At 52.4% G+C, this 26,212-nt stretch overlaps 1 protein-coding gene and 1 long non-coding RNA gene across 4 annotated transcripts in view; one reads left to right on the top strand and one right to left on the bottom strand.

The window, feature by feature from the left end:
• The window catches only part of PRKAG2 (protein kinase AMP-activated non-catalytic subunit gamma 2), a 242,027-nt gene that overhangs the window by 159,751 nt on the left and 56,064 nt on the right, over positions 1–26,212 (bottom strand). For all 3 annotated transcript variants that reach the window (XM_072964204.1, XM_072964203.1, XM_072964202.1), the window contains exons 2-3: positions 9,138–9,209; positions 6,030–6,309 (exon numbers count right to left, since the gene is read on the bottom strand). In XM_072964204.1, coding sequence (XP_072820305.1) covers positions 6,030–6,309; positions 9,138–9,209 — 352 coding nt within the window. The remainder of the gene's footprint in view (positions 1–6,029; positions 6,310–9,137; positions 9,210–26,212) is intronic.
• LOC140697514 (uncharacterized) lies at positions 12,654–17,593 on the top strand. Its single transcript, XR_012074651.1, has 3 exons — positions 12,654–12,768; positions 15,400–16,118; positions 16,715–17,593. It is a non-coding gene; the product is annotated as an uncharacterized lncRNA (long non-coding RNA).

Here is a 26,212-nt window from a genome sequence, read left to right as displayed (position 1 = left end):
CAGTCTTTGGAATTAAGCCAAAATACAGTCTTTGCTTCCAAGGGGCATGTAAAAGCTCCCGAGAGAAACACTCCCTTTGAGCAAGATGTGTACCTTTCCCTGTCCTCCCGAAGGTTTGGGTACAAGCCTTGGAGAGAAAATCTTGACTCCTAGAAAGAGGGGGAATTCTACAAATATCAGGGGAGATGAGATCTGGGCTTTTTAAGCTAGAACTGACCTCTAAGTGTTCCTCGGGCGAGAGAACCGGCTTCCTCTACCATCCCCTGTCAAGTGGAGCGGTCCTTGGACCCTGGGTGGACGCATCTTGCCCAGTTCCAGAAGCCTATTCAAGAAAACCAGTGTATGTTCTCGTAATTCACAACTGGCCTCGTTCCACAAAGGACTTGAGGTACAAGGAGATACAGGACACACCTGGATACTCTAAGTTAAAAGGAGGTGGAAACTGACCTGAGACCCCTGTGAATGAAATACACTGCAGCCATATCAGTAAACAAAGGACGCTGTGGCCGTCAAGTCGTCAGCCGGTACCGCCGCCCCCGACAGCGAGTAGGGGGAGCTTGGGATGGAGGCAAGCAGGCGGCCCGGCCCCTGCAGCCGCCCACAACGGCAGTCCTTTGGGGAGGTGTCAGGGGCAAGGTGGGAGCAAGGGTGCAGCTGGATCCCCAAACCCAGTAATGTTTCCTTAAAAGTGCCCTCGAGCTGCCCGCCCCCTCTCCCCTGCCCTACTCAGCACAGGCACTGGGCTTCTCTCCTTGGTCTCACTTTCCAGAACTCTCCTCAGTCCTCCCCAACTCAGTCCACCTTGCAGAGCCTTCCCTTCACTCACCCTGACCCCCTCTGCCCTTTCTAGCAGGAGCCCATCCTGCTCTCGGCCCAATCAGTACACCAAAGCTCTGAGTCTCAAGCCTGCCAACCTCCAGGGGCGGCGAGAAGGACCGTGAATACTGACATCACAGTTATAAATGTCTGCACCCTTTAGAAAGGCCCGACACCCCAAGTTTAAGACAGGCACTCACTTTGGGGGATACTGAAAAAAACACTTGTTCCGTATAGAAGTGGTTTTGGTGCCAGGAATGACCTCTAGTCTTCCTCCTCCTAAATGGCTAGTCAGTCGTCCTGTCACTGGCTTATTTATTCCTAGAAACCCATTCCTGCAGAGCAGAGTCTGAGCACCTGGGTTCGAAGTGGATTCGGGAGTTGGACCGCCTGTGTTCACATCTTGGTTCTGCCAGTTATCGGCGGCGTGGCCTTTGCTCATGGACTTGGCCCCTCTGTGCCTCAGTTTCTACGTTGATGAAAATAGTAAAAGCACCGCTTCATGGAGTTTTTATGGAGACTAAAACAACGGTCACATATGATGCATCTAGAACGTGCGTGGCAGACGTTTATAGCTGTTATCAGTGATTAGGGAGCAAAGTTTAGGAATATGAAATTCAGTCCTTCCTGAAGTCCTGCCTTGCTGGCTGTGCAAGATCGTTTGGCTTTTAAAAAGACTTTAACCTTGTTATTTGCAGTTCATGAACATACTGACCTGCACTCCCTTTCCTCATCTCCAACGGCCAGATCACCCTCAATTAAGTTGTAAAAAGTCTTCTGAAGATAAGATTTGCTGCTTTCCGGAAGCTTCTACTGCTACCTGACCACTTAGGATTCTTGAGGAACTAGACAAGGTGTAAACATTTTCCAATTTGTGGGCCACGTGGTCTCCGACGCACAGCTCGGATCTGCTGTCGCAGCAGGAAAGCCGATGAAAGAAACAAGGGCATGACTGTGTCTGGATGATTCATTTACAAAAATTACTAAAGGTGACAGGTTGCATCTTGTCCTGGGGCATAATATGCCACCACTGTATTACAGGAAGATGCAAAAAAGTGAGTTATTGCTTGGCTGGTTGGGGTGACTGACCCCAATAATCCAAGGGAAGTAGGTTTGCTACTGACAGCAGGCCTGGGAGAAGCAGGGTGAAAATTCACATACCCAGGAGGTGGATCAACACCTCTGGGCCAGGAGACCAGAGGAAGACTACAGCCATTCAAGCAGCCCCTCCAAGAGGGAGGGTCCATCTGGAACAAAGGTCCGGGTGTCCTCGCTGGGCGACGCGCACCAGCCCGCCCGCCTGCGCACCCACAGGCCCCCAGACCAGCTGCAGCACCTGCAACTGAAGCCTCCATCGGCATTGCCTCTTTCCTTCCTGAGGGGCCTGAAGATGGAATTGCCTCCTTCTCCTTTATGTCCCCTACGAGGACGTCTGTGCTCAGAATCCCTAACTTCCCTCTTTCTGTCTCCTGATAACAGACAATAGCGTTTACCAAGCTGGAGTGTCACCCGGGGAGTCTGCGGCACCGTTAGAGTCTAGGTCATCACGTAGGCCGTAAGTCACAGGACAGGAGTGGGTACAGACAGAACTGGAGGAGAAGCGGCCTTTCATCACGTTGGGATCGAGGGCTCCCTTCGCGCCGACATCCTTAGTTGTGATGGCTGGACACGATGCTGGTGGCCTAGCACCGGGAAGCAGCGCGCACACGTACCACTGTGCGCGGGGTGACGGGACCGAGTTCAATGAGGGCCCCTTAGTACAAACGGGAGGCTGTGTGCGTGCACGTGCGCTGCACAGAGGACAAGGCTGGGGTACAGGTGCCTCCCGGGCTGCCAAGTGGGCCTCTTCTCCAGGAGCTTCCCGCCCACCTCCTGGGTGGGCTCCTGGTTATTCTGCTCTTGCTGTGTGACCCCCCAGCCCCCCAATAACTGGCTGGCTCAGAGATCCCAACTGGGCTAATCAGACAACCTGTGATGAGGGATTTAGAATGGTAAGTAGGGACACAAAGACTAGGAATTCTCTGGATCGCACAGAAAGATCCATGAAGTCCTGCTGCCAAGGCCCCCAGAACCAGTCTGGCTCCTTCCCTTCCTAAGCCCCAAGCACTCAGCTCTTCTTTGAATTCTGTAAACACACCCAGATCCTTCTGATAAATTGTTTTCCTTGTTAAAAAAAGAGTGGGGTAAGAGTAAAACGATGGGGACCGAAGATGGATTCAAAAATCAGGCTTATATACACAGGGAACTATATTCAATGTCCTGTAGTAACCGATAGTGAAAAAGAACATGAAAACAAATATATGTATGTGCACGGATGACTGAAACATGCTGTGCACCAGAAGTTGACACAACATTGTAAACTGACTAGACTTCAATAAAAAAAAAAAATCAGGCTAGAAATGCACCCCTTAATGCCCCTCGTACAAATTTGGTTCACACATTTCCAGCAGGCAAGGCAGACAGGGAGAACAGGGCCCTTACGTGATTAGTGTCCATTAGACAGAAAACAATCCGGTTGCTCAGGAGTACAGCTATTCTCGGTACCAAGTCAGGAAATTTCTCCCACGGGCCTCGGTAAGAAAACGATGTCTTCGTGACATCCTTCCAGTGGACCTGGTGGGTTTCTGGGGCTGCTTCTTACCAAGACCCTCCATTCGGGGCCGATGGCATTACCCTCAAACTCAACTTTGTGCAACTGGTTCTGGGGCAGTGGGAGCAACACATTGTCTAGGCACCTTGATCCAGGAGGAGAGTCAAGTAGGCGGAGAAGCAGATAGATTGTATATCCTCCATGCAAGCCTCACACCAGCACAAGTGAAAAATCAAGCGGGAAGGAGCCTGACGACCCTGCCAGGGAACAAGAGGTGCCTGGACTCTGCCCGCACGTGGACCCGGACCTTCCTGCTTCATCGACTGGCGAGGTGGCACTGGCTTCTGGTTGGGGAGGGCCAGGGATCTGGGCTTGGGGGTTCAAAGGCAGCAGCACAGGGAGATTTCCTGGAACCAGGTTCTTCCTGGTCTGAACACCCCCAACCCAACTCAGAAAGCTTCCCTGAAGAAGCCGAGCCCCCAACCCACCCTAATCAATGTCTATCTCTACAAGCAGCCCCAGCCACTCCACGGACTTCTTGAGCCCCACCGGCCGCTGCCTAGCCAGGCAGAGATGAGCCTCACAAAGCTACACTCACCACACAGCATCTCACAACAACACCTTTGCAACTGGGTGTTTTCTGGTCAAGAACACTGAATGGCCTTTAAAAACACTGAACGGAAAAAGGCAGCATGGACTCCTGCTTGCTGGGGAGCTGATCGCCCGGCCCACCTTCGGTACTCAGCATCCCACCTGCAGGACCCCCCGGACCTCCCAGACCTTGCATCTTGGCTGCTCCTTTCTGCCTTCAGAAATGACCCTGGTCTTAACACCCAAAAGTCTTCCCCCTCCCCAGCCAGTGACATGGATTGTAGATCTTGGCTTTTCTGACGTAACCTGTGTACTGGGGTGGGTGGTGCCCCCCAAGATTCATGTCTCTCCAGGAACCTCAGACTGCAATCTTATTGGGTCATTGCGCATGTAATCATTAAGATGAGGTCACGCTGGAGTAGGGTGGGCCCTTCACCCAATGTGGCTGGTGTCCCTAGAAGAAAAGGGGAAGAACAGAGACACACGGACGGAGAAGACCACTTGACGACGCAGGTGGAGGCAGAGAATGGAGTGTTGCTTCTACAAGCCAAGGAACACCAAGTACTGCTGGCAACACCAGAAGCTAAGAGAAAGGCGCGGAACAGATCCTTCCCTGGGCCCTTCAGAGGGGCCACAGCCCTGTGACGTCTTGATTTGGGGTTTCTGGCCTCTGCAACTGTGAGAGGATATGTTTCTGTTGTTTAAGCCACCCAGCTTGGGGTTCTTTGTTATGGCTGTCCCAGGAAATTAACACAACCTTGTTCTGATGCAAGCAACCCATACATGATGCCACCTTTAGAGAAACAGGACACCCTGGTGTAGGTCTGGTCTGACGTTCCTTCCCCTTAGAGGTGGTGCCTGATGGGACATTTGAGAATTTCAGGGTCCCCGTCCGGGAATCTGGGGGTGCCCCTTCGGGCATCCAGACATCAGTGTAGAACACACTCCCGATCTGGCTTCATACATGTAGTTCCCAACTGCGTGTCTCCCGTAATGTCTGGTGAGGACCACTCTCACGTGACATTTGTGCACATCCACGTAAGTTCGGTTATCATCGGGGATGACTTTAGGGGTGCTGGGAACAAAAGCCCAAGCCACCAAAAAAGAAAATAAAAAGAAAAGAAAGAAGACAGTCCCCCGACCTTTCCTTTTAAGTCACGGAGACCAAACCTGCACTCTGTCCCAGCCTCACAGATCAAGGAAAGCTCCAACCTGCAGGTCTTGATGCAGATCCAACCCGGAGAGAAGGGAGGACCAGCCCAGACCTCCGACACCCAAGGGCAAGAACGTTTTCCAAATCACTGTCTTCCTGCACAGGAACTTCCTACGTCATCGGAAGGAGCCGTAAAGACTAGGGAGACGCACTGAGACACAGGCCAGGAGAAGATAAGCTCCATCTGCTTGCTGGTTCGCTTGTCCATTTCCAGTTGTGATCAACAGCGCTCAACTGAGAACGTCTTATCCTTAGATCACAAGAACCCAGGAGCGTCAAGAACCCTCTTAATCACACATTTCCTTGCCTTGTTTGCTAACAAATCAATCCAAGCTACAGAGGTTCTAAGGCAGAAAAAGTCAGGATCTGCCAGACACAGGTGCATTCAAATCCGCCAAATACCGAGCCACGAGCACAGGGCGCCGCACCGGGCAGAGCAAAGCAGGGCCTGGGCTCTGGCCCTGGGCACGGGCCCGGCGTTATCCTCACACCACCAGTGTTTTCAGGGAAGGCTGGAGGCCAGCATTTCATGTGGCTGTCCTGACAACACACACGGTGAGTATCGGGGTGTTCACATGAACCCCACAAGCCATGCTACACCGGGTGGATCAGTGCAGGAAGAAAGTGACGGTGGAAACTGACACTGTTCTGGAGCTAAATCTGTTCTTGGGGGATGGGCACAAACGTACACACTCGGCACCATCACCAACAGCCCCAGGCCAGCCCTGGAGCCCCCGCGGGCGGCCCAGCGGCCACGTGGCCGTGAGAAGGTCCCCGGCAGCCCTGCATCCACCTGCAACAGTAGCATCAATGCCTTACTTTTTCTGGAGCGGGAGAAGAACCTGATGCCCCCGGGCGAGGTAGACGGGTTCGAGTTGGGGGAAGACTCTTTGGACGAGGAGCGGAAGATCCCGCTGAAGCTCATGCGGCGCGGGGAGCGCGGCGGAGACTCCTGGTAGGAGAATGGGAACACGGTTTTGGGGGAGCCGGGGCTCGTCTTGGGCCTCACGGGTGCAGACAAGGGGCTGGAGGGCCGGTGCTGGGGGCCCCTGGAGAAGAACCCTTTGGAGGGGCTGCCCGAGCCAAAGGGGCTGTCCACCTGCGGAGAGACGGACAGACGGTGAGGTCACTTGGCACCTGTGCTCCCACCGTCCACGTGCCCAGCCCGAGAGCATCCTTGTGGTCTTCCACGGACAGAGGCGGCCTGCGGGGAGCACAGACCCGAGGCCAGCCCGTCCCAGGCCGGTCAGCACCACCAGCAGGCCCACTGGCCTGCGTCTCGCTCTCTAGAAGGGGCTTCCGGGAGGCCGGGGAGGCTGGGCAGGGCAGCAAGAGCGCTCACATCGGCTCCTTCCCCCTTTATCCTGCTTGCGGGTCTGTCTCCTGGCCTTCACTTCTTGTTTGTTTTTTTTTTAAACTAGCTTTTTTAAAAAAAACCTTAAAAACATTTTAAACCTTTACTTATTTGGGGGGGTAATTAGGTTTATTCATTTATTTTTGATGGAGGTACTGGGGGTTGAACTCAGGAACTCATGCCTGCTAAGCATGTACTCTACCCCTGAGCTATACCCTCCCCTCTTTCTGGCCTTCACTTCTCAAGACATTTGTCCTTCTTGAGGTCTGACTGCACTGGGATAATGCTCTCCTGCCCCCCTTCAAAGGAGGAAACACAAATCTGTATGCTCGAAAGGCAGTAGGACTGGGGCTCCATCCAGAGGGGCCCTGGCATGGAAAGTGATGAGTTTTTCACCTCCAAGCTGCCCCGGCAGTGGAATGGCGGGGGGGTAAGGGTGACAGAGGTCGGGCAGGAAGTTAATGAGGCCAAGAATATCTCAGGCTCACTTCAGCGATGACTTGAAATTGTAGATATGGTTTGAAAAATGGCTGGACTCTGTATTTAAGCCAAAGCACACAACTCATAGACTCGAGGAATTTCGAATGTATCCTGCTGGTGGGTTTAGGAGCATCTGAGTGCCTGGGTCTGACCCCGGCTCGTCCATCACTGGGCATTCTTAGACTCACTAAGCCTCAGTCTCCTCGTATGTGAAATCAGGGGCCATACCCGCCCTTCAGGGCCGTCTGAAGGAGCATCAGCACAGATGTGATGCACAGGAATCATGCTCTGAGCGTTAAACAGCTGCTGCCTCATTGGGAAACCTGCAACGTAGGAGCCAGACAGGCCCACCCAGCTCTGCAGCACGAGAGAAAAACGACTCATCCACTGGGCTCTGGGCAAGGACGCGGCCTGGCAGGAGTTTCCAGCACACTGAGACCCTGGGTCCATGTGGCTGGTGACCACTGGTGTGCGGGGAAGGGATCTGTCCCTTTGAGGGGCCTGCCAGACCCGGGACCCCTGTGAGCTCTCCCACCACTAGAGGGCGCCCCATGCTGGGCTCGCAGTTCCTTAAAGGAAGTGATGCCCTCGTTGGGGCGCCACCTTCAGTGACCCTCAACCACACATCCCCTCCTCCTCGCTGGACCCTAAGGGACCAGTGTGGCCGTGGGGGTGGGAGATAGAGGATGCGCAATAATCTCCTTGCCCAGGGGCCTTCTGAGGCAGAGAGGCTGAGCTCCACCAGAGCCTTGTAACTCAAGCAGACAGCAAAGTTCACGTTTCTCTTTCTCTAACCATTTGATGGGAAAAGCATTTAGAGTCTCCATTTCCAGAGCATTTGGTTCAGCCACCATTCATCTACCTCTGAGACTCAGGCTTTCTGGAGCTTTTCTGAATCCTAAGAATGGCTGACACGGGGAAGATTTTGCAGTTGTGGGCGGGGTCTGCCTGTGAACATGGGGTGTGAGCAGCAGACACAGGGACGGAGACGACCCCACAGCAGGTGCGACAAGAAAGACTCTGGACAAAGACACAGGAGTTTGAATCCCAGCTGGGCTTCCAGCAGTGACAAGTGACTGGAGGCAGTGCCATCTATCCAACGGGACCCCTAGGCTGCCTGCCCCACCCCGGCGTGGTGCGGATGATGGACATGCCACAGGGGAAGCACCCTGCACAGCTCCGGGCATGCAGTGAGTACTCCATGCTCTCTGGTCAGCTCTCATCATCATGAATTTGGTACCAATAGGTCCTTGTTACCCGTGGGGTGTGCGGGAGGCAGGGCTGATTCACAGAAAGGCTCCCTGTGCTGGCTTCGTGATTAAAATGCTCCTAATAAAAATACTTTGAACAGATATATTGGTAAGACTTAACAGAGACTTGCAAGTCCTAAAGAAAAGAAAATGAACATGTACACTGGTAAATATCAACTACTGTGTCAAACTTTGAAAGGATAAGACCACCATGGTGAATGGTAGATCTCTGTGCTCTAGGAAACTGTACTGAAACAACACACTTTTCCAAATTATCACTATAAGTATAATTTCAAAGATGAACATTTTTACAGTATTTTCAGTTTTATTATAAAAATGCGCGCACACACACACACAAACCCCTTATCCTCCTTTAAGGGCAAGCACGGAGGCTCTTCAGCAAGGGGATGGTGCAGTCAGACTTAATTAGGGCAGACATTCTAGGAGCCTCTCGGCGTCACCCTCTGAGGGTCACGGAGCTGGAAGTGGGGGATGGGACCTCAGGCCCGTGGCTTTAACCCTCATTCCATACGTCTCCTAACAGCAGCAGAAACAGCTGGGAGGGGAAGCAGCCTGCACAGGTGAAAGGGAAGAGGAGTCAAGGTCAAGTCTGAGGGCAGAGGTAGGGAGTCGCGATGCTAGGCTAACCCCACAGACATCCTCTTCATCCCGCACCGTGAGCTCCGCCTGGGGAGGAGGGAGATTTGCTGAGCAGGTGCTGACGTTCGTTCCAGCCAGGGACAAAAAGGCAGTTGAGGGTCCCCACTAGGACTCGTGCTGAGGGAGTCTTGCCTCAGTGGCAGCTCTAGTGAGCCGTGAGAAGCTGTGAGGAAGTGGCCTTACCTTGCGAGAAGAATGCTTTTCTGAACTCTCCAGGTCTCCATCCAGGAGCGGCATGGCAAAGGCACTCAGGTCCTAGGACAGAAAGAGAGCACGAAGTCAATGACCTGGGCCCTCCTGTGCCCGCCTGGCCTCATCCAGGGGCCCACATGGCTCTGCGTGTGCATCGCCATCCCCTCCTGAGTCTCCCTCCAATGCCAACCACTGGGGATGAATGAGGACGGCCAAGAAGGTAACCGAAGGGGTAGAGATGCCAGCTGCTCGCAGATCCTGACCTCTCTGCACATTCCCTTCCTCCCATCGCCCCAGGGAAGGAGCAGGGAGACTAAGGAGGCCAGGACTAGAGGCAGGAAGGGAAAGAGCAGGAGAGGAAAGCGGGGGAGGGGAGAACAGAGCCCATCTCGGGGCTTCGGGGAGTGACCGACGGGCAGGACTTCATCTCATGACCTGAACCTGGTGCAAGGATGTGCGTCCTCCTGGGACAGATGACAGGGCCAGCGGTGTGGGCGGGGTGGGATGGGGGTGGGGGTGTCGAGTGGGGGTGCTGACAGCTGGGGCAAAGTGGTCAGTAAAGCCTGATGACATTGTGGTCCAGAGAAGTGGCCTTGGGGGAGTAGCTCGCTGCAGACTCGTCATGTCTGAAATGAAGTCATCATGTCACCCTCTGTCCTCCAGTATCTTGGCCGGTGAACAGCTCCACATCCCAGGAACAAACCCCACCTGGACTGGAGAACCTGCTGCATCCCTTTCTTTTCTTCTCTTTCTTCCTTTTTTTTTTAAATTGTAGTAAAATACATGTAACACAAGATTTACCATCTTAACCATTTTAAGTGTGCAGTTCAGTGGTGTTAAGCACATTCACACTGTTGAGCAGCCAACCTCCGGAGCCCTTTCCATTTTGCAAGCTGAAACTCTACACTCATTCAACAGTGACTCCCCAGCCCCTTCCCCAAGCCGCTGACATGCCCCCCGTCCTCCGCAGTTCTGCTCCCTGGCTCTGTGAATGTGATGACCCTAGGGACCTCACATAAGTGGAATCGTCCGCTATTTGTCTTCTGGTGACTGGCCTATTTCACTGAGCACCATGTCCTCAGGTTCATCCACGCTGTAGCCCATGTCAGGGTTCCCTTCCTTTTAAAGGCTGAGTAATGTTCCATTGTATGGATGGACCACATTTGTTTCTCTGTTCATCCATCAAGGGACACTTGTGTTGCTTCCACCTTCTGGCCACTGTGAATAATGCTGCTATGAACGGAAGTGCTAAGGTTGACCTGTGTGCCCCCCAGCAAATGCACAGGTTGAAGTGATTACTCTAAAATGACTTCAGTCCAGTGACTGGTGTCCTTATAAAAGAGAAGACTGGGAGGCAGACACAGAGGAAGACCATGTGGAAACAGGGAGAAGGTGGCCATTGATAAGCCAAGGAGAGAGGTCTCAGAAGAAACTCACCCTGCCAACGCCTTGACCTTGGACTTCTAGCCTCTAGAATTGTGAGAAAATACATTTTTGTTGTTTAAACCACCCAGTTTGTGATACTTTGCTATGGCAGCCCCAGAAAACTAATATAATAGGTGTACAAATCTCTCTCAGACCCTGCTTTCAATTCTCCTGGGTACCTACCCAGATGCGGAGCTGCTGGATCCTACAGTAATTTTATTTTTAATGTTTTTGAGGAACCACCATGCTGTTTCCTATAGCAGCTGCACTTTTTACATTCCCACCAAGCGTGCACAAGGTCTCCATCTTCTCCATATCCTCACCGACACTTGTCATCTTCTGTTCGGTTTCCGTTTTTGTTTTTATGGTGGCCGTCCCAGTGGGTGTGCGACGGTAGCGCACTGTGGCTTCCATTTCCCTTGTCCTAATGTAAACTACTTGTATAACTTCTCTGGAAGAATGTCTATTCAAGAAACCCTTTGACCATTTTTTAACCAGGTTGTTTGTTGTTGAACTGGTAGTTCTTTATAGAATATGGATGTTAACCTTTTATTTGTAAATATTTTTTTCCTCTGCTGTATGTTGCCTTTGACTCTGACAGTGTCTTTTGGCCCCCAGAAGGTTTTAATTTTGAAGTTGTCCAGTTGATCTATTTTTACTTCGCTGCCTATGCTTTTAGTGTCATATCCAAGAAATCTTTGTCAAATTTAATGTGACAGAGCTTTCCCCCTATGTTTTTTTCTGAGTTTCAGAGTTTTAGCTCAATACTTAAGTCTTTGATCCATTTTGAGTTACAGTAGTTCCCCCCTTATCAGCAGTTTTGCTTTCCAAGGTTTCAGTTGCTTAAGGTCAACTCAGGTCTGAAAATAGTTAATGGAAAATTCCAGAAATAAACAATTCACAAATTTTAAATTTTGCACCATTCTGAGTGACTTGATGAAATCTTGTGCCGTGCCGCTCTGTCCCTCCTGGGACGTGAACCATCCCTGTGACCAGGGTATCCCACGCTGCATATATGCTACCCCCCCATTTATTTAGTAGCCTTCTCCATTATCAGTTCGACTGCTGCAGTATCACAGTGCCTGTTTTCAAGTAACCCTTATTCTGCTTAATAATGGCTCCAAAGTGCAAGAGCGGTGATGCTGGCAATTTGGACACTGTCTTACTCTGCCTGCTTTATACACTCAGCTTTATCGTAAGTAAGATAGATAGGAAAAAGCATCGCATATATAGGGTTCAGTACTATCCATGGTTTTAGGCATCCTCTGGGGGTCCTGGAACATATCCCCTGTGCATAAGGGGAACTACTGCAAATTTTGTATATGGTATAATAAAGTAAGGGTCCAACTTTATTCTTTCACATGTGGCTATCCAAATTCCAAAAAGACTATCTTTCCCCAGTGAATGGTCTTGGCACTCTTGTTGAAGATCAGTTGGCCATATTCATGTGGGAGGGTGTCTATTTGGGCTCTTGATTCTATTTCATTGGTCTATATGTCTTTTTATGCCAATACCACATTGTTTTGATGATTGGAGCTTTGTAATAAGCTTTGAGATTAGGAAGTGTGAGAACTCTTTGTTCTTTTGTTTTCCCCCAAGATTGTTTTGGCTACTTGGGGACCCTTGAGGGTTCACACAAATTTTAACATGGATTTTCTTCTATGTCTGCAAAAATATGCCATTGGGAGTTTGATAGGAATTGCACTGAACCTGTAGATGTCTTTCGGTATTACTGATATCTTAACAATATTAAGCCTACCAATCCATGAACATGGGATGTCACTCCATTTGTTTGTGTCTTCTCTAATTTCTTTCAGCAACATTTTGTAGTTTTCTGTGTGTCTAACCTTTTTTTCAACCCACTCCATCCCCCCCACCCCTCTGCTGCTCGGGTCCAGGTCTGCCCTGTCCTTTGTCCTGCCCTCTTTGGGTTTCCTGGTTGTTCCCTGCCTTTCAACCTGGCTTGTTTCCAACCATCTGCAAACCTCTGCTTGGAGAGTGATCCCCAAGACCGTGGCCTCACTATGCCAGCCCCTCCCCCCGAGTCCTGGGGATTCCACCGTAGCCTAGGCAACGGCTCCCACACCTTGTCAACGGGGACATGCTGGTGAGCTCTTCCGGATGCAGATCCCAAACTCAGCCGCTCAGGCTGGCTGCACTTTAGAATCACCTGGGGAGCTTGGGTCCCACTGCAGAGGTGAGCTGATGGGTCTGCCGTGCGGTGCAGGCCTCATGGCGGTTCAGGAGGCAGCCCAGATGGGTTAGTCTTGGGAGGAGTCACAGTCAGGAGCTCTCGGCTGGGCCCTGCGGGTCCCATCCAGGCCCTGTGGGTTTGCCAACCCCCGCAGCCTTATTTCTGATGTGCTCTGCGCCCATCTCCTTCTTTTAGCAAGAGCCCAGGCAGACTCTTTACAGGTTTCTTTTTCTTGTTTTTAACTTTAAAAACTTTCTTTTTTGTTGTTATTTTTCAACATTTTTTGTTCTGTTTTTATTTTTTCTTTTTAATCTTCTTTTCCCTCTTCTTTTTGTTTTCTTTCTTTTTTTTTAAGCTGTTTTTTTTGGGAGGGGTGTAATTTGGTTTATTTATTAAAAAACATTTTTTTTAATGGAGGTACTGGGGATTGAACCCAGGATCTTGTGCGTGCTAAGCACGCACTCTGCCACTGAGCTATACCCTCTCCACTCTTCACAGTTTTTAAAACACAGCCGTGTCTGTGGACACTTTGCCTGGAATGCTGTCTCAAGTCTTCAAACACGTCAGTTCAAGGCCCCTCTTTGCTACCCGTCCAACCCCCTCCTGGGGAAAACAGACCCCTTTGGCTTCCCTTTGGCCCCTGCAGGGCTGCACCAGCCTCTAGCTTGAAACCTGGCCCAGGCAGGATATGACTTGGCTGCTGGCCCCCGTCTCCAAAGTTCCAAGCCCTTTCCTCCCGCTGGGTCGGGCTGCTCCCCCTGCCCATCCACCCCCACTCCCCAACCCTCAATCCTGGTTCATGGGGCAAACTCCCACCCTCTTGCAAAGCCCCATTCAGATATTATCTCTGACTGGGACCCCCCCACCCCAGGCAGAATTAATTATCTTATCCATATTCCTACAGCACCTTAGATGTACCTTTATTACAGGACTTATCGTGCTGTGTTACAGTCATTTATCAGCCTCTTTCCCTACGTGGACTGTGCACCGGTCAAGGGCCAGGGGAAGTATCCACCTTGCTCTTCTCTGCCTGGTGTGCACGCAGCAGGTGTGCAAAAGTGTTTGAATTCGCACGTGGATGGAGCACCCCTGGCCTGGGCAGCACGTGTTTGGGCACAGGGTCTGTGCTGATGGGCCAGCGAATGGGCAGGCCCCGCATGGCTGCAGTTCACGAGGGGAGGAGGAACCAGGTGTGGGCGCTTATCTCCCTTTTTAATGAGTACATTCCTCTCTGGTTTCAAATAATCATTACCCTCGAACATTTGTTCAGCATAGCAGTTTCTGCACGCGAAAGCCCTTTCACACACACTCGTTTGTTCCTCACGGAACCATCATGCTCTAGCGACTTCACCCTGGTGGTTAAGTGACTCAGGCCAAGGCAGTCAGACCAGGACGCAGGTCTCACCCCCATCCCAGGCTGCCTGAGGCTCCGGGCCAGCCCATGGCTGGTCCCCCGCAGCTCATCCCGCCCAGAGCGAGCTCACAGAGGATCGCCGCGCAGTGTGTTTCGCTCAGTCAAGCATCCCCGTAGCGAAGTCCTTTGGCACCAGCAGCAGGCGTTGCTGGAAGGCTCCCCCACCCCACATTCCACGATGCTAATCTCGGCTCTCACCTCCCTGAGCTCACCAGGAAACTGTGCACCTTGGAGGTGGGGTGTGGGAAACTCTCTGACTGCAGCTGTGACCGCGAGCATAACTGGGGCCTGGCCTCTTAGCTGGGCTGGCATTCCAGAAGGCCAGTCTCTGGGAGCTTGCCCTGCTCATAGGATTTCTAAAGTTTAAACTCCCACCGGAGCTCCAGGTCTCCCTCACTGCTCTGTCCACAACTCGCTGCCCCTGGACTTCCTCTCCCCGTTGGCAGACAGGCAGGCCCTCCCTGAGCCCTGGGTGAGCATTTCACTGGGCCGTGTTGAGGTGCCAAGAGATGTTCAAGATGTGATTTCTGCTAAGAGACAGCTTTGTCCTCTGGAATTGTCCTCAGCTGCACACGCTGTATTTTCGACCTCGACCACGTGCAGAGGAGTAGCAGGGTCGCTGGGGAAAGTGAATTTCAGGGTTTGGGCTGACAGTCCCCTGTCCCCTGTCAGGAAAGCAATAGGACTGAAGAGAAAAGCCCCAGGTTTGAGAAAATCCCCAAGATATGAGCCGACCTTAAAAGTAGCTCATTCAAGCCCCCATCCCTGCCCCTGTTCAGAACTTCAGGCGAAAGCCAAAAGCCTAACACAAAAAAGTAAGGTAGCAGCAGCAGAGCTGTCAGTAACTTGCCACTCATGTCCTTAAAACTCCCAGTCGTTGCTTCATTTGGTCCTCAGAGCAGCCCCTCCAAGTAGGAAAGGCGAGTGGCATCATCCAGACCTACAGATGAAGATACTGAGGGTCAGAGAGGTTAAGCCACTTGCCCAATGCCAACCAGCAGCAAGCAGGCCCTATAGCCCAGGTCCACCCACTCCCACCTCCTCGGATGTCTCAGCTCCAGGGACAAAAAACCACTCAGTATCAGAGGCTGTGGTGATACAGGGCTCTTCATGCAAATTTCTCCTGTTTCCGTCTTGGTAGCAGGTGTGTCGATCAGATATCATTCTGCCCTTTCAGCATTTCTGATGCTTTGTCTTACAGAACTCCTTTGTTGTTGCAGCTGGAACACCCCAGACAGAGCCCTGACAAAAGTGCAAACACAGAGGCTGCCGATGTCACGGGCCTACAGCCTGCACTGGAGGGCCAGCTAGGGCTTTTAGATGCCAGGGTCACCACAGAACATTCCTGTGCAATTACCAGTGGCTTGACTCCCACCAAGGAAGGAACACATCGAGGATGGTTTCACGCTCCGCTCCCGCTGTGCAGACCTGAGCCGACAGGGCGTCCGCGGCACCCAGTGCTGCCAGGGCTGCGGACAGCTGACCCCAGGCGTGGCCTGGGCACCATGAGCCCGCATTCCTCCGGCACGTAAGAACATGACCTGGTCACAGAGACGGAGCTAGAAGGCCAGGCTCCAGCCCCAGCGCTGTGGTTTACTCTCTGGAGATCTGGGGGGAATCATGGGCACGTCTGAATCCAGTTTTCCGTCAAATGAGAGGGTTTAACTAGATAATTTCAGAAGATGCCTTTCGCTCACAGTCTCTGTCGAACTAAGCAGCAGGCAGGGCCAGGAGCGTTTTAAAGGACTACCGCTGGATGGAGGAGAAAATGCTTCTGCTCCCTCCTGTGTTAGTCATAATAAAAAAGACTTTCTCCTCCTCTCAAACAACCAAATACTCTCCACTGCTCTCACAGCTCTGGGCGGAGTCTCCAGAAACAGAGGCTCCACCGACGGGGGGGACGAGGCTGAGCCCTTCACTTCTTGGCGATGCTTCATAGGTGAGGAGCTTGTGACCCAGATGCACACCTGGCTTCCTACCCTAACTCATGTCTTGATCTGCTTTTTAAGTACTAACTGCTAGTTTCTCAATTGAGTTCTCAGGTCCGTCAATCCTAACTAAGCACCTGGGTCATTAGCACCGCACCAGGTGCATCCCGTAGGTGTCCAGCGTGATTCTAGAAAGCCGTGAGCCCTGGGCCTGAGCCCTCAGGTTCACACATGGAGCCCCTGCCACTCCCCAGCTTCTGGCCCCCAGCTCAGGGGAGCTGCTCGCACCCCCTCACCCCTGTCTCGAGGGCCTCGGCGAGCCCTTCAGGCGGGAGGCACGAGTGAGGCATCTCCAGGTGGAGTGGCTTTTGCTCAGTCCCTCAGAACTGCCACACGGGCAATTCTTGCTACCAATGCGGGGGGTGGTGACCAGAGCCACGGTCAGTTGGAGCCTTTGAGAACAGGCACATTATGTAATCACTCTCGGAAAAATAAGGAACCAACCCTGAATCACTGGAACTCGGTGACAGGGGAGGGACAGGGGCCAAATGAGGGAAGGCCTCAACTTAGCTCCCAGAGAAGTTCCAGAATTCTTTATTTTCCACAGAGGACATCAGGGTTTCTGACTGCAGTCTGAGAGACGTCCTGGTGTAAAACAAGAAAAGAAAACCACTCTTTTTCTCTCCCGTGGCCCCCCTCCTGCCTTCCCTCACCTGGTGGTCCCAGCTGATTCATGCAGCTGCCTGGGAGCTCCTTCCCTGCCCCCGATGGCCATGACCTCAGGACTTGGTCTGATGTGATGTTACTGACCAACCGCAGGAAGGAAGGTGCTTCAGCCCCCGTGGTGAGCAGGCCTTTCTCCGAGAGGAAGGCAGGAGTCTGGCAGCCTGACCCTCCCCGGCCTTCAGGAAGCGCCCTGTCCCACCGCGTTCCCAGCGCCTCACCCAGCAGCCTCTCTGGCTCCATAGCAGCTCCAGACAGGAAACTCTTTTCTCAACACCAGTAGCTTCAGTATCCCTAGACCAGAGTGGTCAAGAAGCCCCCATCCTCCCACAGCTCTCCCCTGACTTCTGGCATGTAGCAAATCATTCCAGCCTCCACAGGCCTCAGTTTCTCAATCTGTGAAATGAGGCTACAGTGCCTCCTGTATTGCAGGGCAGTGTGGTGAAGACCAGATCGGATGACGCAAAACAAGGCCCTTCCCAGAGTGTGAGCCCTCACACAGGCTCAGGGACTGGGAGGAGCACCGGCCGAGGACGCACCCATCACGGCCATGGAGAGGGCTCAGGGCGTCCCCCGGGGCAGCTGCCAACTTGGGAAGCCAGGCAGTCTCTCCCGCTCCACCTGGGCCTGAGATCAGGTGAAGAGCTTCTGCAAAGACACCAGCTGCCCCTCCTCATAATCAGAGAGCGGTCTTTATCCCTTCCCCAAGCAGAAGGCAGGCTGGTTAATGAGCGGTGCCCGGCGGGCTGAGGCGGGATCACACAGAGCAGGCCACTCCCAGGGGCTCTCCTCACTGAGAGGCCGCGGCTGGGCCTGGCCTTGTGGGCAGCCTTTGCTTGACCAGAGATAAATGGAAACCTGGAAGGTCCCCGCGGCCTCCTGGCTCAATGGCTGAGGACGCTGTGCAGAGGGAAGTGGGCCTTGTGCTGAGAGATGCCTGGGGGCCCCGATTCACATCCCCAGGCACCTTCTCCGTGCCCTCCCAGTTTAGTCCCCCAAAGTGACCGCTTAAAGGCAATTAATTGTTCCCAGGCCAGGCCGAGTCCAGCCTCTGCTGATCACTGAGGATCAGAAACCTGGATGCACCAAGGTTCTTGTCGTCTTCCAGCCTGTCTGTCTTGGAAGGAGGGAGTTGGGGGGGAACAGCCTGGGTGGAGGCTGCAGGGGCCCTGGGTCAGCGCATGGTCAGCAGGGAGGTGTGTGCCCGGGGCCCAGGGGACACAAGTGAGGAGCCAGGTGGCCTGGTCCGTGTCAGCCACCACCCCAGAGACCACCAGCAGGCGTCTCCTCAGCTCCCGTCATACACGGCCTAGGCTGCAGGTGCTGCCTCAGTCCAGGACAATCCATCTCCACAGGTGGCACGTTGGGCCCAGGTCTGGTGATGGGAGGAGGGTTATGTTATAGGGGAGAGAGCCTTGGGCTCCATGGACTGAATCCCATCAGAGAACCTGTGATGGTTAATTTTATGTGTCAGCTTGGCCAGAACACAGCATCGGATGGCTTAACCAGCACTAACCTACACGCTGCTGTGAAGGTACCTGTGGACGAGGGCGGCGCCTGTAATCCGCTGAGTTTAAGTGCAGGAGATGCCCTCGTACTGCGGCTGGGCCTCGTCCACTCAGCTGAAGGCCTCAGAGCACAAACTGAGGTTTCCAAAAGAGGAAGAAACTCTGCCTCAAGATCTCAGCAGCATCTCTGGCCTGAGTTTCTGCCTGCCAGCCTGACCTGTGGATTTAGGACTTACCAGCTCCCACAGATGCATAAGCCAATTCCTTAAAACAAATCCCTTACCACATAATATTATTTTAATATTATAATTATATTTATAATATAAAGAACATATCAATTAATATAATATAGTGATGTATAACTTAATGACAAGTTAATATAATATGTAATATATATAATTGATGCTATTGGTTAATATCTATATTAAGTATGCAGTGTGTGCAATTATGCTGTTGGTTAATATGTATATTAAGTATACATACTGTATACATACTGTATACTTAATATACTAATATGCGATAATAGATACTAAAGATCTATATAACACACGTGTGTGTGTTAAGAGCAAATACGTAGCACAGAGTATGTGTCTCTCACTCTCCCCTTGGTTCTGTCTCTGGAGCCCTGGCTGATGCAGAAACCCAGACCCCTTCACCCCGGAGCTGGTGGGCACTGCCCGTGGGTGGCAGTCTGACTGCAGGAAGGCAGCAGCTGACAGACATTCAGCTGTCCCTGGGAGGACGAGTGGAGCCCACTGGGTCAGCGGGGGAGAGGGTCTCTGCACACACGGAGCCCTCACTTTGTCAAGGGCCTCGAAAACCCCAAAGGAAATGGCTGGATGAGAGGAAAAGACGGGTGTGCAAGGTCTTCTCTCCTGCAGGTTCGGAGAAAAACAGGAAACAGCCCAAATCGGCCTACTTTTACCGTCATGGAAGAAGATTTACAACGTGTGAGGAGAGGCGCAGGCTGGGAAAGTCTCGCGCTCCCGTTGCAGTGTCCCCTGTGTGCTGGCAGGACCTGTTCCCGGGCGCTCGCTGGGGAAGCCGTGTGAGTTTCCGCCAGCTGTGGTGACGCGGGGCGAACCCGCGCCTGCCCGCCCCGCCCACCACGGTCAGGACAGCAAGGACCGCAGCTGGTTCACGCGGCGCCGTGCTCCTCCACCCCCAGACAACAGATGGACTCAGATGGGAGTCTGTCTTTCCACAAACAACACTGACGCTGGAAACGGTGCTAATAAGGTTATTCCCCGAAGCACAAACCACTAATGAAGCACCAAGACCTTCCGGTCAGGGAACGCCGTCCTAATGGGGTCTCGCGGGCGCTCGGGCCTTCTCAAGGCAAGGGTAGACGGAGAAGCGGCCGTGTGTGAGGGGACAGCCGGCTCTTAATTTCTAGGCTGTTTTCAACTCTGAAATTCCACGATTTTACTGAGACAGGCCTTAAGACAGGGTCTGCAAAGACCAGCACTGGGTTTCTGGAGAGGGTCTATTTACCCACAGACAAAATGCCAGCCCTCGCCCCACCCCAAGACCGTGGCAGCTTTGGTGCTGACCCTCCGTGGGTGCCACGCGCTGCCCGGCCAGCCGGGTGACGCTGGTCATCGGGCCTCCTGTATGTTAAGTCGTCTCCAGAAAGGAAAAAAGCAGCCACGAGGGAACGTGGAGATGCTGCTGGGTCTGCCCCCGGACCCAAACGGCCCCCGAAAGCTGCCTCCCCACCGCCTGCCTGGCGCCCCACAGGCAGCGTGGGTTCCGCAGGGAAAAGAATCACACAGTTTTGGTCTGAGCAGGAGGGGCACCTCGAACGAGAATAAAACTGGGCCCGAGGGAACATGTTTATAAGGTCACAGCGCTGCTGGCAGCTCCAAGATACGCCCTCCTCCACGCAGGGGGTCTTATGCAAGAGTCAGGGCTTGGAGACCTGATTTCTGCTCTCAGCCACCTACCCAGTGTGGCTCTGGGACTTGGCCCAGGAGCCAAAGTCCACACGGCTTCCAGCTCAGCGTCTTCAGAGCAGCCAATGTCCATGTTTACAAAACCGTTTCTCAAAAGATTCTTCGTAAACATTTCAGCAGGTGCCCGGGGATTCTTCCATCCCTACCTGTTGGGCCCCCGCCTGCAGCACAAGGAGTTCAGGGAAAGACACAAACGCCACGGACTTAGAAAGAACCGAGGCTTTCCCGCACTAAGGGGGTGCACCGAAGGGGGCGGTTTTATTGGCCCACCCCCACTTTCATCCTGGACTAAACCTGCTCCCCCCGAAGCATTTGGCCACAACTTTCTAACTAATGGTCCTAACCTGTCAACAGATCCTGAAGTCGATTTAATGGATTATATAACCACCGAAATATAAATTAGAATAAAACAAGGCTGCATCTCACCGTTCCCCAAAATTTTTGTTTTAGGTATTCACACACAGATGCACACACACACAAACTCTGACTAAAACATCCATCTTACTGCGTTGTGGACAAAAATGTCTGAACAATTGTGTAGTGCATGCACTCTGAAGCAGGGCAGGTAGACTTCAGAGAGGAGGTGACACCCTGTCCTCCTAGACGCCCCAAGAGTGGACAGGGACAAGCACCATCTGTTTCCCTCTGTCCTGGCTGAAGTCCTCTGACCTCTCTTTGTACTTTGAGCCCAGAAATTTGCACAAAGAAAAGAGACAGAGAATCACATCTCTTCACTGTCATGGGAGGTGGGCAATTCCTTACCTCCTTCCCTTTCATCCAACCCTATCCGTCCCTCCCCTGGCCCTCTGAACAATGGGACTGCAGCTCTGACCCACCAAGGGTCCTGCCAACCCCAGCAGCCCTGGGCCACCCCAGACCAAGAACAGCAGTTGTGCCTGGGGGGCAACTGCCCACCCAGATGCCTCCAGCATGGTAACTGCCAGCACCTGTACCCCGCTGGCCCAGGCCTGCTGCAGACCCCCTGGTCTCCTAATACCTAATCCAGGGAAACAGTGCAGCCAGAGGATGTTGCAGATGGAAAAAGTCAGAAATCATCCATTACAGGTGGGGTCACAGGTGTCCAGAGAGATTTGAGCGAGTTTCTCCAAGCTACATGGTAGAGTCATAACCCAGCCAGAAGCAAATCCTGGCCTTGCAGCTTCTAGCCAAGATCTCTTTCTATCACACCGTACTCTCTCTAGCTGACTTTGACCTTGCAGCTCATGTTTCCATCATATTCGATGCTGACCACTGTCCTGCAGAGTCACAGTGCGATGGGCCTGGCCGTCCTGGGTACACAGTGAGCGTCGGCTATGATTGCTGTACACGTCCATCCTCTAATTTAGGTTCTGCTGGCGTCTTTGCATCCAGTGACAAAGCTCTTGTTCCAGTTTGCCCTTTGTCATCCTTTGGCTTTGTGTGAATTTGTTACTTCCTGGGATTCCTCCACACTTGTGGGACTGGCCATGAGGGTGAGCAGCTGCCCTGGGAACTTCCGGGAACCACAAAAACCTCAGAGTCCTGCTGCCAACTGAAGGCTGGTGGGTGCTCTGCACAGAAGGGCTCCAGGTGCTCCTGGCCAAAGGCGTATGCGGCAGGTCCAGGGAGATCAGCGGGTCCAGGAGACAGTATCTGCCCACTTCCCTGTCCTTCCAGGGCAGGGCGCTGAGGGCACATCGAGCACATGTCGGGCACACGCTGGGCAGCTCCGCGTGGGAAATCAGAGTTCTCAGAACAGGAATGCAATGGGGGTACACAGCACCCTCCCTCAGAGCCCAGGGACCACTGAGGGTTGCAGGGACCCCATTTTGGGCCACAGTCCCTCACAGTGCAGGTTAACAATGACATTCAACATGGCGAAATGGCTAGCTCTTTGTAAAATGTATTTTTTGGCCCTTTTTACTAATTTAGCTCCTGCTGTCAAAACAAAGAAGCTGAACTGAGCCTATGCCCTCTCTAAGGTAGGCCAGAACACCGATTCCTGTTCCAACAGCTGCGCTGACTGGAAACTCACTTTCCATCTTTGGTCCTCGGTTTCTTCATCTGAGACGGGAGGTGTTTGGGTCTGAACCCTGGAGCTCCTCCAAAGTCCCTCAGACCCTCAAATTTCGTCCATCCTGCACTGAAATGACAGGGCTCCCTTCCACATGCTCAGGTTGAACCCCAAGGCGGCGACAGGTCACACTGCCCCCTGGTGGTGCACCTTGGGCTGAGGACCAGAGGTGGCAGGATAGACGTTTGTAAGTGGTAGTGGCCCGGGGATGGGGGTAGAAGGGATGGACAGGCCAAGCACTGGGGACTTTTAGGGCCATAATAAAACTACTCTGATGCTGTAATGATGGATACATGTCACTACACATTTGTCAAAACCTATAAAATGTACAAAACTAAGAGTGAACCCAACGTACACTATGACTTCTAGTGATAATAATGTTATTAATAGAGGCTCGTGGAGTTTGGGGTTTTCGAGCACGAGCCTCCCGTTTTCCTCGCTCGGACCTGCAATAAGCCTTTCTCTGTTCCAAACTTCAATGTTTTAGTTTATTTTGCTGTACTGTGTGCTGGGCACAGGAATTTGCATTCAGTAACAGGATTACCTACTAAAGATTTTCGAACATTAAAATACAATATATTAGGATATAATTATGTGGGGGTGCACACAGAAATAAGCTCGAGAAGGTGACACTGTAAAACTCCTACGTTAAAGAAGATGTTAATTTTTTTAATGGTTTATGACAGATATCAAAGTGGTATAGCCTTTGGATTCCAGGTGATACATTGAAAAGAGTGATGTGACCATTTTAATGTAAAACATCAAACTTGCTGGTGATCATTCTGTAATATATAGAAATAGTGAATCACTATGTTGTGCACCTGGAATTAACATAGTGTTGTAGGTCAATTACACTTCAATTTTTAAAATAATAAGTAAATAAATGTATCAGACTTACAAAAAAAAATAGAGGCTCATGCACTGTGACAAAGGTACCACAGTAATACTGGGGGGCACTGGTGGGGAGGGGAGGGGGTGCATGGGAGCTCTCTGTGTTTTCTGCTCACTTGTACTGTAAATCTAAAACCGCTCCCCCCCTCAAAAAAAGGTCTATTAAACAACAAAAAGAAAGTAATAGCAGCAAACATGCAGGGAGGCCGCAGTTCCATCAGCCAACCAACCACCCATCACACGGCCTCAACCACCCGCCTCCTGTCGTTACTACAGGAGACAGAGGGGAGCCTGCAATCCAGCTAAGGGGCTTCCTCGGGCGCCTCCACGAGGCCCACGATCATCGGTCCACGTAAGGACAGGAGCTGGAGTGGTCACATTTTCCCGCACACACAGCTCTGAGTCCTTCCCAAATACAGGGGAGCAGGTGCGTTGCACGTGCCAGACTCGGGGTCCTGAGGTCAAGGGGGTCTCCGGCAGAGACGACAAACAAGGCAAGTGGAACTTGGAAATGAAACAACTAGCTGGGGTTGGGCGGCAGGAGGGCCAGCAGGAGGGCCTGCCAGCCCGCGTCCCCTCTCTCAGGCCAGGCTGGCCAGTGTGGACCCTGGAGCCAGGGCTCCGGCCTTCACGCTCCAGATGGACTCGCGTGCTGGGTGGAGTCAGCCGCAGCCCTAGAATGTCTGGAGCGGGTGGACAGATTCCAGGGCCTGGCTGGAGGCCCAAGGCGCACAGAGTAACTAGTGGTTCCTGGTCAGAAGCTCAAGGCCACAGACCATGGTGTTAACTAATCCAAACAATGAATTTGCTAGTGTTTTTGGTTTTGTTTTTTCTACCAACAAACCTATTCTGTTCTGGGGGAGCAGGGCTTGTTACATAAGGAGGGGAGGGAAGAAAAATGCTGGATGTGAGGCCAAAGTCACCAGAAGAGCAGAAACTTCTAGATCAGCGGCCGCCACAGCAGGGAGTCAGGTACAAAACACAGGGGTTGTTTGTAGCTTTGCTTTCTCAAGGAAGAGGGAAAAAAGCCTGCTTCTCATATTCTAGGAACTGGGTTAAAAGCCATCATCTCTTAGGAAGACCTGGCCACTGGGTGTCCCCACGTGTACAACGTGTCCCCATGCTACCCGTGCCTCCCTTTGGGCCGGGGTGGGACTAGAAACACTTCCGTGAGCGTGCCCTCACCATTTCTCATCTACTCCCTGCTACACTGGTTTGGGATCTTTATTTCTCATTGAAAAAACTACAGAGGATTCTAGGTCAGGTCCTGTGGGGACATTCCCAGGGTCAGAGGACCCCAGGGGTTGTCTGTCCCCTGTCATCACCAGCTGCTCTGCTTTTACTCTTGGTCACTTGGTCCTGGGAGCCTCTGGACCATGTATCTCTGCCCTTTGCCCCTACAAGATCTTGGGACACCTCCTCTTGCTTGCAAAACATGGGGCTCCACATGCCAGGTCCCCACACCCCAGGTCCTTGTGCCTAGAGTGAGTGGACCCTGACCTTCCAGGACAGCTGTGGGGAGCCGACACTACCAAAGGTCTATTCTAAACTGACCTAGGAGACCGGTGCATCCCTGGGGAGGGTCATGAAGAAGAAAAGGACATCTCACAGGCGGAGGGGAAACCAGAGTTGCCAGGGTCACTCCCAGTGGCCCATGTGGTCCCCTCTTGGTTTGCACACAGCCTCACTTTCATGGTTCAAAGGACACAGAAGATCACGTGAACTGGTCCTCTCCAGCCTGTGTGCCTAGCCTGGAGAAAAAAGCAGCGCTGAGCAGGGACCCTGTTGGCTGAAACCTTCCATGGGGCCTTACCCCCGCTTCCCCTGCATTACTCTGCTGCCTGTACACTGGCCCCCCGACCTCTAGCCCTCCCCCACTCCAGACCGGGGCTCACGAAGGCCACAAGTTCAAGGTTATTACACACAAATCATCTTAAAGGTAGCAGTCAGGAAGCCAGAACTCCTTTGTTGTGACAATCTGCAATCAAAAACACTTTGACTGCATACAGATGTAAGCCAGTGGTTCTCACTGGAGTTCAAGGATCCGTGGGCAGGGCCAGCAGGTTGGCCTGCCTCCTCGTCTGACGGTTTGAGAGGCAGCAGCCAGCACCACACTGTGAGGTTGGGTTGATCTGCCCTTCCCCTCCCCACCCATCTCCTCCTCGTCCTCCAGAACTAGCTCAGGTCTCACAGATGCACGATGCCTTTGCTGTCGAGTCTGCTGGAAACCATCTCTCACTCAACTGCCTTTAAAATCAATCCACCCAAACACTGTCCTTTTGCTGTTAAAGTATAAATTTCCTCTCTGTCAAGGCTGTGAGCACTCTGAGGGCAACAGTGATCTTATCCAACTGATTTTTGTTTGTGTGGATAAAAAAATACATTCATAGGATTCAAAAGTGCAAAGTGATGCACAATTGAAAAGTTGGGCTCTTCTGCCGTGCCCCCAAAGGGGCCACTGTCAGCTGCATGTCTAGTTGGGGTTTCTTTACGCAAAGGCAGACATCAAGTATTTTCCCTCTAAGTACAGACGGCTCCCTGTTATACACTATGCTCCAGGAGCTCTGTCAGCATCACACTTAGGGTTTTGGTGTCTAAGGTGTGCTCCTTTGCATGGAATCCTCTAGTTTTACCAGCCCCCTGTCGATGTCATGGGCCATTGCAGTGAGAACTCGGTATGTTCTTCAAGTTTCTAGGATAGTGTGATCGCTGCTCAGAGGGCAAGGCATCATGATTTCTGACAGATATTGCCACGTGCCCCCCTGAGGATTGGACCATTCTGCTCTCCTAACTATGGTGCAGGGCAGTGTCTATCTGCCCCACAGCCTCACCTGCAGACTACACTGTCATACCACTGAGCTTTGCCGGAGCAGTGAGAAACGGCATCTGTGCAACATACATTTGCGTCTATTTAATCTTTGGTGCAACATCAAAGGACTTGAGTGACTTAGACTTCCAAGTGAGGTGATGAGGAG

The sequence above is a fragment of the Vicugna pacos genome, chromosome 7 (genome assembly GCF_048564905.1).
Source record: "Vicugna pacos chromosome 7, VicPac4, whole genome shotgun sequence".
NCBI lineage: Eukaryota > Metazoa > Chordata > Mammalia > Artiodactyla > Camelidae > Vicugna > Vicugna pacos.
This window is presented reverse-complemented; position numbering and strand designations above follow the sequence as displayed.